Source organism: Aspergillus heteromorphus (genome assembly GCF_003184545.1).
Source record: "Aspergillus heteromorphus CBS 117.55 chromosome Unknown BO70scaffold_24, whole genome shotgun sequence".
Lineage (NCBI taxonomy): Eukaryota > Fungi > Ascomycota > Eurotiomycetes > Eurotiales > Aspergillaceae > Aspergillus > Aspergillus heteromorphus.
In genome coordinates, this window is record NW_020290429.1 from 281749 (window position 1) to 297111 (window position 15363).

A 15363-nucleotide genomic window follows, 5' to 3' on the forward strand; every position below is an offset into this window, starting at 1 on the left:
TACCCACCTACCTAGTATTTATTACCCTTACAAATGACAAGCAGAGCGCCTACCTAGTCCATGACTAAGATAAACACTCTAGCTTAGGAAAAAAAAAGAAAGAAAGAAGAAAGAAGAAATACCAATCTTCAATCCCACCATGTAAAGCTAGGACCAGTAATTAGTAAATATCTTATTTTAGTTAGAGACGACATGTTAAAGCCAACATCATTTCTATTATTCTATATATAATAAATCCATATAACCACACTCTACCATGAAAAGTATTCTTCCACTACTACTATATCTAACAGGAACTAACTATACATCACTAATATATACATCCCACCTACTTACCAAACAATCCATCTCGCAAAATACCCCAAACCCCAGAATATATAGTTATAGAGAATATCTCTATCCACCATTTTCCCCGTCAACGCTCCCCCTCCAGTTAGCCATTCCCCTCGACATACTATATTCGTATCCTAAAATATACCACCCATGATCCATCTACATCAACATCAACATCGGAATAAATTAAATTGTTGAAATTGAAATTGGAATTATCTAATTTACTCCATCCTATAAATGAAAGCACCCCCCCCCCCCCCCCCCCCATTCCCCTCTCCCAGAGTCAAGTAAGTAAGTAAACTGAGAGAGAGAGAGAGAGAGAGAGAGAGAGAGAGAGAGAGAGAGAGAGAGAGAGAGTACACAACCCCACCCCCAAACCAACCACAAACCATCAACCACCAACTTTCAACTACAAATCGCCAACCCCATTGGTTCTCCCATGTCCACTCATACTCACACTCATACCCATGACTTACCTACCCCAGGTTGTACAGAGTACTCCGTACCATCCCATCCATCCCATGTCATCTACACCCAAGTAAATAATAATACCCCAGGAGATAAATAGGATAGGATAGATAGTAGAGTGACCGACAGGTTACATCGACCTCGGATGAACGGACAAAGAATATACACTGTACACTGTACACCGTACACAAAAATACCTACCTACATGCCTACTATACCTATTTCAGTAGGTAGGTAGGTAGTAGTAGGTAGGTAGGTACTCCGTACATACAGTCCAAGTCTTATCAAGTACTACTTAACTACCACCTATAGTTACTACTTACCCATGTAGACACACCTACTTACAAGGTACCAGGTACCAGGTACCGTACTTACTTACCCACCCACCCACCACTGCGTACAGAAAGAACACACTGCAATGGAAATAAACACGTAACTATTACTTGGGTACCTTACTGAGCACCTCCCAACCAACCAATTAATTAAATATTTCAATAATTCAATAATCAATCAATCAATCATTCAATTAATCCAATCCTTCACTATCTCGTCAGGATCAACAGCTAGAGAGATAGCCAGCCACACACCACCGGAGGCTTGGTTGGATTGGAAATGCCTCTCGGCAGCTGCAGCTAAAATACTTCACTACTATCTATCTAGTAGTAGCTGACCGGCAGGCATCGCCGACGGTACACCGTACTGTACACCGTACGGCTTACTCCGTCATCCCCGTCCGGGTTGACGCGATGCAGCAGGCGTTGCAGTAGCCTTAGCTTAGTACTAGTACGTACTACTATACTACTACTAGTAGTACTCAGTGCGGCAGTGCAGCCCGCTAATGCCGGCACCTTGGAAGTGCACCAGGGAAGGTGCTTCCGCTCGCCTTATCGACTGCTTCTACTGCTACTGGACCATGGTGAGACAAGAGAGAGAGAGAGAGAGAGACAAGCTTGGAAAACAGAATCAGATAGGTACATTTTCTCCAATTATCGGCATGCAAGACTGAAGCTACACACTATCTAGACCCATCCGTCGTCGAATAAGCCAGGTGATACAGAACTTTTTGAGAGCAACACGGCAAAAAAGAAGGAAATAAAGGAAAAAATTAACGTGTATCCATGAAATATCAGTGTGCAATCGTATGGCTTTGGTGGTCCTCCCATGCCGGGGAAGCCTGCTGGAAATTGAGCAAAACACGTGAAAAGTCTATCGTGATATCGATGAAACGCCGCCGGTACCGTTACGAAGATAGCTGCAAATCAAAGGAAAGGAAGAGGTCTACCGTGGTGACAAGTGGAATACAAGCTCAGTGACTGGACTGGGCGTCAGGCATGGTCAGTTTACCAGCGACGGTTGTTTCCGAGAGGAGCCGCGTTGGAAGCAGTGTATTGACCGCCACGGCCACCACCGCGACCACCGCCACGGCCGCGGCCACCCCAGCGGCCGTAGCCACCGTGGCCACCGCCACCGCTGTAGCGGACCATCTCGGCGAGACGGGGGTCAATCTGCTGCTTGGCCTCAGTGAGGATGGTGACCAAGTCACGGGCCTGCTTGGAGTCTAGAGTAACACGTTAGCATCAGCTATACAGAGAAGAGACAGATAACTTACTGTCAGTGGTGAAGAGGGTGATGGCGGTTCCCGTTTGACCGGCACGACCAGTACGACCAATACGGTGAACATAGTCCTCCGAGTTGTTAGGGTAGTCATAGTTGATAACGTGTGTGATGTCGCGCACATCTTCAGACACATATAACGTTAGCAAACAGATCATTAGTAAGGATAGCAATGTGGCTTAGGAGCCCTTTCTCGGTCGTGTGAGACTTGATGCGTCGCTCTCTCTCGGACTGTCATTAAAGATCCGTTGCGGATGAGTCCGAGGGCTGGCAGAAATCGCGGTCCTAGAGTAACCTTGGAATGCAGCTTCAACGAGTCGGTAGAGGAGGAGTCCCACCTCTCTACCGGCCAAGTTCAAAGATAGAGATGGTGAATCAGAACAGAAGAGTAATACGTCTGCTACACTGCACTGTGAGTCCAAGGTTCTCCTGGCTTGAGAACCATTTCAGGAGACCCGACAAAGCCTGGAAGAGTCATACACACCAACGGGTGGTGGTAGAGAGTCATGCACCGTGCCATTATCACACAACCTCAATACGGGTGAGGGTGCCTCGAAAGAAACAAAGCAAGGGGGAGGGAGGGGGGGAGGAGGGGGGGATTGCGATTTCATCATACCGATACCACGGGAAGCCACATCGGTAGCCACCATGACTGGGCTCTTGCCCGTCTTGAATTCGTTCAAGACCCAATCTCTCTCCTGCTGCTGCTTGTCGCCGTGAATCGCTGATGCATATGTTAGTCAACCGTGTCGGGCACATGGAGACAGAGAGAACTTACAAAGAGCGGGCCATCCGTCCTGGCGGAGGAAACGAGTGATTTCGTCGGCAATACGCTTGGTACCGGTGAAGATAAGACACTTGTTGGTGCGGCTCTCCATGATCTTCTCGAGGTGCTTGATCATGCGGTCACGCTTCTCGAATTCCGAGACGACCTCGACAATCTGGGTGATACGGTGGTTGGCGGACAGATCCATGGAACCGATGTTGACCTGGATGTAGTCGTTGAGGAAGTCAGAGGCAAGCTGACGGACCTCCTTGGGCCAGGTGGCGGACCACATGCAAGTCTGACGGTCGGGGCGAATCTGGGAGATGATCTTGCGAATCTGAGGCTCGAAACCCATGTCCAGCATGCGATCAGCCTCGTCCAGAACCAGGTAGGTGACACGACGAAGGTTGGTACGACCAGCCTCCAGCATGTCAATCAGACGACCGGGGGTCGCAATGCAGACTTCCACACCACGGCTCAGGTCACGAATCTGAGGGCCCTTGGGGACACCACCGTAGACGCAAGTGTTGCGAATACGAGAGGACTTGCCGAACTTGGAGATTTCGGCCTGGATCTGAACAGCCAACTCACGAGTGGGGGCGAGGATGAGGACAATGGGACCGTCACCGGGGGCGAGGAGGGGCTGAGCGTTGATGTGAACAATGGCGGGGAGACAGTAAGTCAGGGTCTTTCCGGAACCGGTCTCGGCAATACCGACGACGTCGCGACCGGAGAGGGCCATGGGCCAACCCTGGGACTGAATGGAGGTGGGACGCTCGAAGCCCTGAGCCTTGACCTCACCGAGGACGTACTGGGGGAAGCCAGCCTCATCGAAGGTCTCGACGGGACGGGGAACGTTCCTTCCCTGGACAGCCATGGTGTGTGACTTGCGGAACTCCTCGACCTCGCGGTCAGAGCGAGCGGCAACATCGGGGTGTTCCTTGTAGAAAGACTTCTCGAACTTGGGGAGGGCCTCGAGATCTGGAATACTTTGTTAGCATTGTGAATCGTTCCCATTTGGAGATTCCATAACCTACCCCATTCCTGCTTCTTCAGGCCAGCGCCGAGGTTGGACATGCGGTCTCCGCCGGCACCACCACCGCCGTAGCCACCACCACCTCCGTAGCCACCGCCGCCGTAGCCACCACCGCCGCCGCCGTAACCACCACCACCGCCGCCATAGCCACCACCACCGCTGTAGCCACCACCACCACCTCCGTTAGAGTAACCACCACCGCCACCACCGTTTCTGGAGCTGCGAAATCGTGTTAGCAGGCTAACTCTGCGCAGGAACATCTTGCGTGGATGGATGGAATAAGGCCAAGGAAAGCAGAAGGGTGGTGAGTGGTGGTGCAGGCTGAGCCCATCGCATGCCAAGCGGGTTGCCGTGACCGACGCCAAATAACACCGGCGCAGTCACAGCTCACGTTGTACACCGACAGTCATGCACCTCCACCGGACACCTCATCTGGGAGAAAGAGAGAGCTGCTTACCGGTAAGAATCGCGCTGGTAGCCACCGCCACCGCCGTAGGAAGACATGATGAACGAAGGGGTTGTTGTTATTGTTGCTTAGAGAAGGGAGACGGGAGGGTCTGAACGGGACAGACAGAAGTAAGAAACGAGGATGGAGAATAGATCCCGAAGGATACAAGAGACAGCCTTCGAGGAAGAGGGAATAGGCAGAAAAGAGAGGAGTGAAGGCAGAGGAGGGCGAGGGAGGATGAAAAGGATGGGGAGAGAAGAAAGAAGAGGGAGGGAGAGGAAGGAAGCAACCGGGGCGGGAAGCGAGGAAAAGAAAAGGAAAAAAAAGCGACGGCGAGGCGGAGGCAAACACGCGCCGATCGGGTTTAGCGCAGGGGACGACGGCGAAAATTGAGCAGAAAAAGAGCAGAAAATGCGCCCGCCCCGCCCGCTGATTGGTCCCCGCCGCCACCGCTGATTAAGGCCGAAGTCTGGAAGCCTGCGAGCCTGGAAGCAGCCTGAGGCGGAAGCCCCGTCATCATACAAAGTAAAGACGCCCGTCGCATTGTTGCAACTGCGCGCATTTCTATCTATAGGTACAAGCTACACAGCAACAAAACGTACAAAGTAAGTGAGTACACCAGGCACGGAGTAGAATGCGTATTATCCCCTCCCCGCGCCGCTCAATTTTCCGCCCTCTAACACCCCCCCCCTTCGCTGTCCAGTCGCCCCTACAGATGTTTGCCACCCAACCCCATGTCCCAGAAACTGATCTCCAACTCTGTCGCTCGGATGAAAATCTTAATCAATTCCTCCACCCGACTGGGGGAAACCTGTCGCATATGCGTCTCCAGTAGTTCTAGCCCGTGTCAGATTCCAAATTCTCCTCCCCTACTACGTCATCCCCATAAAAAGAGGTAGGGTGGTGCTTACCGGATCCCAAGCGCACTGCTTCCGTGTAGTCCTCCGCAACATAGTTCTCGATCCATTTCCAGTATCGGTTGCCCTCGCGGAGGGTGTCCTTGTCCGCGTGCAGTCTTTGTGCAATCGCCCCGTATCCGAGTAGGCAGGGCGCGAGGGCCATCTGTAGCGCGAGCCAATCCTCCGATTGTCCTACATCGAGGATGTACCGGCTGTATGCAGTGCATGCTGTTCGTATGCCACAACCTTCCGTCAGGTATCGATTCTGGCAAGGGGGGATTTCAGGCTGCAGGTTGCTCACCAATCGTTTCCGGGGTCTTCTCCATCTCCTCCTTTGACAGCCCAAAGGAGGCACAGTAGTCCAGGTGCAAGGCGGTCTCCCGTTGGATGTGAAGAACAATCTTGGCTGACTGTAAGTGATAACATGGTCAGCGGTGATCAATATAGCCACGCAGCCGAACTCCGCGTCTGTTAAGACGATTGGTTGCCGAATAACCTACCGCGGCGATGGACTCCATGTTCCCTGCTTTATAAGAGGCCAGTGCGTTGCTCCGGGCAAATTGAACCTGCACAACCCGATTAGAGAGTCACGCTCGCAGGATAGATCCCGAACACATGATCCATACCAGGTAAAGGTAATCTTGCACAAGGTACGACTTGAATCTCTGCTCAGAAAGGGTACCGTCGCCCATCCGCTGGACAAAGTCATGCTCCGTAAAGGGCTTCCATACTAGTTGAACATCAGGACGGTCTAGGGTATACTCTATGAAGTGACCACTGCATGACCCGTTAGCAATGCGCGTATTCCGCCTGCACAAGAGTCTGGCACACGTACGGGGCAAAAGGCAGGGTATAAACGGAGTGAAAGTGATTGATCGGTCCACTCCCCTTTCCAAGATCGAAACTGGTCTTGATGCCCGCCTGGACGAATCGAACGGCGCTTTGAACTGCGCGTCTCATATCCTTACCAAGGGCCAGGTTTGCTGAAATGGCCGAGGCAAGAGAGCATCCAGTGCCATGGGTATTCTTTGACACCAGGAAATCCGTCTCGAATAGGGTGGCATCTTGTCCATCGTAAAGTACGTCAATAACTTTCGTAGCATCGCTTGGGTTCCGTGCGGTCTGGTTGTCGCTGGTGAGTGGCAAGTGGCCGCCCTTGAGCAGGACTCCCTTAGGGCCCAAGGCACAGATCTGCTTTGCGAGTTCGATGAGACCGGGAAGATCTGTTGGCTCCGAGACCTCAATTCCGGAGTCCTTTAGCAGCAGCAGGGCTTCGGGGATGTTGGGAGTAAGGATGGTGGTCAAAGGCAGTAGCTTCGTGCGCAGGCCTTGTATAGCTGCTTCAGGCAACAGCCGTGACCCACTCGTGGATACCATTACCTGTTTTGCCTCAGGTCAGAAACAGAAGCTCTCTAGAGAACTGGGGCATAGAACAGGGTAAGGCTACCGGATCCAGAACCACAGCAGGGATCTGATGCGTTGTCAATGCCTCAGCAATGACCTCGATGGTCTCCGCAGAAGAGAGCATGCCTGTACCTTGGTTAGTCTACAACGGCGCGCTGGACAGAAAAACACCAGAACAGGATCGAATTCAGCCCAGCATAAGCCAGTCATACATACCCAACTTGACAACGTCTGCACCGACATCCTCCAGACCAGCATTGATCTGCTTCTTCACGAATTCCGCGGGAACGATGAAAATGTCCTGCACACCCAAAGTGTTCTGAGCCGTGAGCCCGGTGGTTGCCGTGAGAGCATAGCAGCCATGCGCGGCTAGAACTCGCTGGTCTGCTTCTAGACCCCTGACCGAAGGAGCTGCATTAGCTTGACAGGTTCAAGGCTGTGGTGGGGAGGCCTTTGCAGCCGGAACATACGCGCCACCGGAGCTGTCAGACCCCGCAATGACCAGAACCCGCTTGACAGACATGGCGATGGTGCCCAGAAGCCTCGAGGTGATTCTCAATGGGATCAACTGAAGGAATAAATGGGAACCAAAGACGGGGAGGGGGGACGTGTCGAGGGTGTCGAAGAAGTAGAAATCAATATTGAACTGATGCGGGAGGGGCCGTGCAGAGGAACTGAAAAGCAACTGAATTATTGGCGGGGTGCGGGGCTTCCCTTTTGGGATACCCTAAGGAGACCCCCCGGTGGGGATATCTTCAACTGTTCTATTTTAGTTCTCCTACTCCTAGCTAGTACCAGGATGTACGTACTCATGTCTATCGAAGAAATGCATTGTGATTCATGCCAATTAATCTCATCTCATCCCGTCATCTAGAATAAACCAAATAATTATAGAAATAAATGCAATGCTCGCTATTCACATCGGTGACCCAATCCAGAACCCGACCCGCCAACCAGACCTATATACAGACAGACAAACGCGGTTCCACGAGGAACTCTCTAGGGCAGCATGAAGCGGAAGAGACTGTCCATCTCGACCCATTGCCGCCCACACTTCCGCAGGTACGCGTCCACCACCCCTTTGACGGTTCCGAACCGCGTGCGGTTGAACTCAACCAGTGCCGCCAAACTATCCTTCTTCTCTCCCCCGGCCTCCTTTTCGGCCAACTTGCGAGCCTTGTCCACATCCCAAAGGCCGGCGAAGTAGAGAAGCTGGTTATACATTTGTTTCTCCGGATACTCGTAGGTCATTCGGCCGAGGCAGCCTTCCGCGTGGCCTCGCGGTCCAAGGCACCGGTGTCCATACACACTCATCTGCCGGGTCCGGTTTCCGCAGGCCGAATCGTCACAGACAAGCCAGCCTTCGTAGTACTTGGAGGTCTGCGCTCGAATCTGCGCCTCCAGCTGTGCGACAATGGTCAGGACAGAGAACGGCTTTTGGCACGCTTGGCTGGGGCACACAACCCCGTTGGCGGTGCACATATGCGTGGATCCCGCCAGTCCCTCGAATACAGACTTCTCCTTGCAGAACCGACAGGTAAGCGTAAGACGCGTGGCGTTCTCAAACCGCACAGCATCCGGGATTTGCGATTCCAAGGGGAAGATTTCATTATTTTGCTGGTTGCTCCCACTGGAGGTGTTGATCTGGTACTTGCGAACATCAAGCCCCAGACACTCGGCCAGTCGAACGGCATCGGTACCAGGAATGGGCGCACAGAGACGTTCGATGGGGGGGAATATCTGCTTGAGGAGGTAAAACTCAATGTCGGGCTTAAGCCCCGAGTCCGGCTTCATCACATCCTGAGGCGTATAGGACCGTTTGGCCGGCGGGAGAGACGCGGTCTCGGAGTCTCCACTCGTCACGACATACGAGATCACGTCGTTGGGACGAATAGACTTGCCCCGGGCAAGCTCGCGCAAAGCAACCTGGACCGGGGGCATGGTTTCCTTGTTGGGGTATTCTTCCGGTCTCTTGGAGAGTTTCTAGATGGGAAGTGAGGTTAGTGTGCTGTGCGAGAGACCAGGGTGTTTGTGTATCGACAACATACCGTGTAAATGACGTATTTTTGAACAGGAACCGAGAACTCGCGCATTTTCACTGCTAGGTCGTGCAGGTAGTCATGAATTCGATTGAGGACGACCTCTTGATCCTCACCAGAGAGAACCTCATTCAGCAGTTTCTGAGAGACCTCCTTGGAAAGCGAACAGTATTCACGTCTCTTCATGTCCAGACCCTTGACCTCCAGCTTATCCACGTACTTGCCATCTACTTCAGTCATGTTGACAGCGGCATACTTCTTCTTTGCATGAAGAAGTAGACGACGGAAGACATTGTCGATGTCAATTTCGAGCAGTCGGTATCTTTCGTTGACCGATTTCTTCAATTCCTCACCGACCTTCAGAGCGTCGCTGATTGTGTCCATGTTCGTGTTGATCATGACGGAGTCAGTATCACCATAGATGACCCTGAGCTGCTTGGATTCCACCAGCTCTTTGGTGCTTCGGAGAATCTCACGACCCTTGAATGTGGTGAGCATGGCCAAGGGACGGGCATAAAAGCGACTCTGCGTGTAACCCAAGCATCCATACATGGAGTTGGCAGTCAGCTTGAAGGCCAGTTGCTTAGTGTCCCACAATGCGAGTTGCTCGGGCGTTGCGCGTTTGTCTTTCATCAGCTTCTTGACCTCTCGTCGACGACCGACCAAAGTGGCAATGAGCTTGGGTAGAATACCCTGCTCCTGGTCCGTGGGAGGAACCTCGGGCACCTTTTCTTCTTTGTCGTTCTCCGCCTGCAAACAATGTCAATTCATATCCACACTAATCCTTCAGGGAGACTCACAGTCGACGTCCGCTCCACCGTTGTAAAGCAGATATTATACTCTTGGATAATACTCGGGTACAAACTGTTGAAGTCCATCACAAGGACGAACTTGTCGTAAAGTCCTTTCTCGGGCTCGAAGACTAGACCACCTTTGTATTTGTCCTTCTTCTTCTTGTCCGCGGAATCGTCATCGTCACCCTCCAGCATCTTTTCTTCCGCCTTTTGGAGCTTAGAAGAATATTTGTCGGGACAGATATACTTATTCCGATGGAATTCGTGGAGGAGAATGTACTCGTTCCGTTCAGCACGGGTACCGCTAAGTGTTCGCGCCCAAGAGTTACCAGCAATATTCGTGAGCACTTTGGTCAAGGGAAGCATCTGAAGTCGCAGAACAAGTGCTGCGATGAAGTAGGTATCGGCATCACAGTGGTTGACGAAGTTCATGAGGCCGTCTTTGGTGTTGGCCCAGCTCTTCAGTGCTGCCTCACAATCCAGCTCTTGTCTGGCGTTTCCTTTACCGAGGTAAAGATCACACATCTCCGTCAGACCCCACGACTGACATTTCGTCATGAGAGACTTCTTGCAGTTAGTAAAAGCACCCCCCGGATAATGACGAAACAACTTACCTTGCCCATATCATTGGCAACATCGCACATCAGTCTTCCTGCAATCAGATGTCTCTCAGCAAAGAAGCCTCCACCCCTGTTGAAATTCTTGGGCCAGTCCCCGCGCCTCAACCGTCCGAGACGATGCCAGCCAGGCGTCTTCTTCTCTTTCAATCTGTTAAGTAGGATGCTGAGGTCAACTTCCTGGAGCTGATGCCCCATCAGTACATCAGGATCCATCTTCTCAAACAGTGCCAAAAATTTGCTCAGCAAAAACTGTTCACTCTTCTCCAGCATGTACGTGCCTCGCTGCTTTCGAGTCTCGGCCTCAAAGTGCATCGGGTATGAAGAGCCAGAAGGCCGCATGACGGTGAAAGTCTTGCAAGGCAGTCTCTCCGGAGGAGTCGTGTCGGTAAGAGAAACATTCTCATATACTCTTGCACTCGCCACCAAGATTTCTTGCTTATTCTCTTTCACATTGAGCTGCGTCCGGAAAGAAAGACTCATTAGCGTGAGAGGGGGGGCTTCCAGGTTCTCAGAATCAGGGACCGGAGAGATAAGCGCCGGCTTCGATGCCTGGCATTCGAACTTGCACCAGGAGGCGTTGTTGACGGCGGAGAAATCCGCCTCCTCAATCTTGAGCCAACAAGGACCCATGATATTCTTCCAGAGAACAAACTGTTCGAACAGCGATGTGTTTGTCCCAAAGACATGCGAAAAGGTCTCGCCCCGGACGTCCATCGGCAAGGCGGGCTTATCGTAAGGGTAAAGCAGCTTCAGATATTCAGCCTCTTTCGGCACACCGGGCATCTCGAATGCATATTTACGAGTGCAGGGCTTGATCTTGTGCATCCCAACTCGCAACCTTGACATCATTCCATCGACCTCGCCGTAGACATCCTCCATGTCGACCTCCTCGTCTGTCTCCCGCCCATTCTTGTGCCTGTTCTCACGAGGAAGAAAATAGAGTTTCCGGAGGATGTTGTCAACTTTGACGAAGGCACTGGCATAAGAGCCAGTCTGCTTGTTCTTGACCTTTCCAAACAAGCAAAGACTGCCGTTGACTTCTGTGAAATCCAGCCAGAACATGCGCAGACTCCCGTCTTCCTCAACAACATCCTGCGCGCGAAGTTTGCCGAAGCTCCGCATTTCCGACGACGCTGGGCTGCTGAGAACATTCAACTTACTCCTGACGTCGTTCCAAGAAGCATCAACTTCCGGTAGCGGTTTCATGGGCGAAGAGCTTGCGAGAGTCGGATAAGGCTCCTTCTTGAGTTTGGGCGGGGGTCGGCTTCCAGCCATATTGATGCTTGCCGCCTTGGCTTCGTTCTGCCCCGTAGCTTGCGCAACCTCCATTATGTCGTTATCCTCCTCATCGACCTCCTCCACCTTGACAGGGACCGTAACCGACTTCCTTTGTACGGCTTTGCTGATAGGGGACGACGGCATGGGATCACTCATCGGAACATCATCGTCGTCCATGCCGGTAAACGGGTCATCATCGTCATCCATATTCATTGCTGGCTGCTCCTTAACCGGGGAGACCGGGTCACTATTCTCATCTCGTTTGATCTGTCTCTCTTTGCGCGTTCTGTCGGCAAGCGGGGGGGACAAGATGCGGACTTTGCGTCGAGTCTCGGATTTGACTATGTTTCTCGTTGGCACACGGTGGGGAACGGCGTTGGTATCGACATCTCCGAGGAGATCGGCCATGAAAGCATCATCCTCTGCAGTAGCGACCGGCTAGTAGATCACCATCAGAACCATTCCTTTGCCTGTCCGAAGAGAAATCTTCCCACTTACCTTAGGCTTCGGGGCCGACGGCGCAGCACCGCTGTTGAAGTATTTCGAGATCCCATTATTGATCTTCTCCTGTCGCTGCTTTTCCTCCTCGCGTTTCCTCTTCGCCGCCTTGCCCCGGGCAGGCAGTTCGTCGTCCTCGCTGTCGCTGTCGCGGTATTCTGCGGTCCGCTCGTTCCAGACCTCGCGACCGTCATCCGCATAGCCTTCGCCGTTGTCGTCGACGACAAAATCGTCCTGGTCGAGTCGGTTGCGGATAAGCTTCTTGTAGCCTTCGTCGTCGACCTCTTCGTAGATGTCGGCCTGTTCCTCGACCTCGTATGTCGACAGGCGTTTCTTTCCGGCGGCGCGAAGGGCACGCAGCTCCGCCAATTTCGCGCGGGAAGCAGACATGGCGGACTGGCGGACTGGCGGACTTTTTACCACAGGGGGATCAAGCCGTGTCCATGAAAGACTTCCTGGAGGATTGGGTCGGGGAAGTGGATGGGTTGAGGAAGGGGCTGACGGGGTGTCCGCAAGGCGGGCGCGCGGAGGAGAAAGTCGCGCGTGCGGGACGCGGGCTGGACGCGCCTCCGCCAATCCCCGTTAAGTGGTTTGCTTGCCCGTTTCGGTAGGCACCAACCATAGATCAGTGGTGGGTAACTAGGATCTACACATCAAATACAATATCATTCAATTGCCGGAAATTTGATCGCTCTTCAAATTAAATACAACAGTCAAGAAAAAGGACCCCGAAAATCGCTAGAATTGCACAATTTCAATTGCCCAGAGGAGACGATCATTAGCTCCTATCCTAGTCCTGCACAATCTATTCCCAACGCCTGCTACCCAACGCTCAATCCGACATTTCTTCAGAATCCGTGTCGCTAAATTCCTCTGCAACTTGTCAGCTCTCCTCTATGGGACACTCGCAGGGTTAGCCTACCTTGCGCAAGGCCATAATCGAACGACCCATCGAGACTCACTCGCAGGGTGTCTCGAATCACGGTTTGCGCGTCTTCGGTGAGAGTGCTATCCACCGCATTCAGAATAGTCAGGTTGAAGCCTCGATTACCAGACCCCAGCTGTGCAATAAACCCAAGAATGCCATCAGCGGTGAACTTGCTGAAGGCATGGATCGCCAGACTCTGAAGCTTGGGTAGACACAGGAAGGCAGTCAACGCCCCGTCGTCGAAGAAGTCGCCGCTGATCCAGAGCCGCTCCAGGAGGGGGAGAGATGGCGTCAGCGCGATTACGTGGTCCGGGGTAAAGCCGTCCGATATGTCCTTCAGCTCTAATTCCCGGAGGTCGTGGAGCTGGGCAATCGCTTGCACAAGCAATTCGTTATCCTGGGGAAATTCGCCCCCTTCACCGCGAAGGTAAAGCATTTGCAGTGTCTGCTGACAGGCAAGCGCTTCGTGGAATGCATGGCTGCCGGCCATTGTATACCCGGCCAAGGATAGACTGGTCAGGCGAACCCCTTCATCGGCTAGAACCTGCGACAGCAGAGTCGAATCATCGACGAATCGCCTGAGCTCGAGGCGTCGCAATGATCTGCATGTGCATATCCATTCAGCAACCCGTGTGACGGTGGAATAAAAGTTCTCGTCCGGCGCAGCTGGGATGGAGTCTGTCAGCACCAAGACTTTCAACGCTGGTGGTGCGGTCAAGGAAGGCAGTTCCGCAATGGTTTCTATGGTGAGGCTCGTCAATTTCAACTCTGTCAGGGAATTCAGGTGTGAGCCTATGGATTTGATCGAGCGAGGCCCTAGTTGAGAATAGCTGAGGACTTCGAAGTACTCCAGCGTATCAGGGCGCAATTCATTCAAAAAGACCTCGGAGTCTGCCTCCGCGTTTCTGGGTGGGTCGTTCTTCCTAATCCCAGACGATGAGCGTTGAAGCGTCAGACTATACTAGCAGAGCCATACCATCCGTATATTGTAAGCTGCTTGAAATCAGGGCAGTGGTTGCGGAGTTTGTCACCGGCATGTTGGCTCAGAGCATCCCCGGACCATATGGTCAGAGATTGCAGCAAGGGCAACCCATCGAGCCACCCGGTGAGGGTTTCGGGTGGAACTAGAAGGAGTCAGGTATCTCTGTAGCATTCACCCCGTTCCTGGATGGAGACTACCGTTGCAAGATATCCCCCGGATCGACGTCGTCTTCTTCACGATTGCTGGCAGAAGTTAGTTCATCAGATGCTGGCTAGGGAAGCATGCGATGACAGCTACCGGGAGCCTATCCTGAGAAGATAGAACTAACCTGTGCCAACCTTTATTTTGATCCAATCGTTATCAGGGTAGACTCTCGATGAGCGGAGTCGCTTATTCCCTTTAGATTGATAGCCGTAGGACACGAAATCCAATATCTCCGGCGTAAAAAAGTCCCTAGACCCCAGTTAGACAGGCAACAGAACCAACAGCGTCTATACCGCCAAGCCATAGCATACTCTTTAGTCTTCGTCGTGAACCCAGGGTCCCTAAGGAGATCCCCGAAGTCATCGAGATCCAGATAGCGGACATAGCTGTAGTAAGGGAGGTATGTCTGATCGAGAGTCGACAGGACGATGGATCGCCACAGCAAGGCCCATTTGCGAATCGTCGGATCCTGCTCGCTGCGTGCCCCGGCCCAATGGCCCAGGGGACCAGCCACTCTCCTCGTCCTGAAATGCTCATCCTCAGTTCCTCCGCCCCTCACGGGCGAAGTATCACACAGCCTGGCATGATTGATATCAGCAAGCCGCATCACCCCCCACCCCCACCAACTCGCCTGATCAAGCAAAACTCACTTATACAGCACCGCCAGTGCATGTTCCGTGAAGTATCTCGATGATATCGCGCATTGGAACAGGCTGTTGTAGTCTTTCTCATCCCCCAAGATATCCAAGATGATATAGATGATGTCGCCGGGCAACACGGAGGCCATTTTCAACGCCCGAATATCGTCCGCCCCGAAAGAAACGATGTCACTGAAAAGGAACTTGCGCTGATCGAAACCGACGGCCCCTGCATCCGGACCTAACCTTTCCTGCAGCGATGCCCAGGGAGACGTACTGTCAGTACTGTCAGTACAGCCAGGCGGCCGGCCGTACAGTACCGCTTATGTAAGCTCGCGTCGTGTTTGCGGTCTGGCGGGTCGGGGGGGGATGGCCCAGTTCCCAAGCACCTGCAAGAAACTCGCTGGACCCGGG

General features: G+C 52.7%; 3 protein-coding genes across 3 annotated transcripts; all 3 read right to left on the reverse strand.

The window, feature by feature from the left end:
- Positions 1–1730: 1730 nt before the first annotated feature.
- On the reverse strand, positions 1731–4935 carry BO70DRAFT_319935 (DEAD-box ATP-dependent RNA helicase DBP2). Its single transcript, XM_025540462.1, has 6 exons — positions 4675–4935; positions 4219–4436; positions 3194–4162; positions 3032–3139; positions 2411–2539; positions 1731–2359 (listed from the first exon to the last, which is right to left on the reverse strand). The coding sequence occupies exons 1-6, from the start codon at positions 4719–4721 to the stop codon at positions 2142–2144; spliced, it is 1689 nt and encodes a 562-aa protein (XP_025396814.1). The 5' UTR covers positions 4722–4935; the 3' UTR covers positions 1731–2141.
- Positions 4936–5362: 427 nt separating this feature from the next.
- On the reverse strand, positions 5363–12656 carry BO70DRAFT_389137 (DNA-directed DNA polymerase alpha catalytic subunit POL1). Its single transcript, XM_025546056.1, has 14 exons — positions 12198–12656; positions 10416–12137; positions 9808–10365; positions 9017–9757; positions 8085–8951; positions 7439–7536; positions 7185–7366; positions 7012–7094; positions 6400–6944; positions 6191–6341; positions 6065–6130; positions 5866–5974; positions 5577–5792; positions 5363–5502 (listed from the first exon to the last, which is right to left on the reverse strand). The coding sequence occupies exons 1-14, from the start codon at positions 12585–12587 to the stop codon at positions 5375–5377; spliced, it is 5856 nt and encodes a 1951-aa protein (XP_025396815.1). The 5' UTR covers positions 12588–12656; the 3' UTR covers positions 5363–5374.
- Positions 12657–12874: 218 nt separating this feature from the next.
- BO70DRAFT_364545 (uncharacterized protein) lies at positions 12875–15215 on the reverse strand. Its single transcript, XM_025543834.1, has 7 exons — positions 14962–15215; positions 14623–14889; positions 14436–14560; positions 14305–14349; positions 14102–14249; positions 13120–14048; positions 12875–13070 (listed from the first exon to the last, which is right to left on the reverse strand). Exons 1-7 carry the CDS (start codon positions 15096–15098, stop codon positions 13030–13032), a joined length of 1692 nt encoding a protein of 563 aa, XP_025396816.1. The 5' UTR covers positions 15099–15215; the 3' UTR covers positions 12875–13029.
- Between the last annotated feature and the right edge of the window lie 148 nt (positions 15216–15363).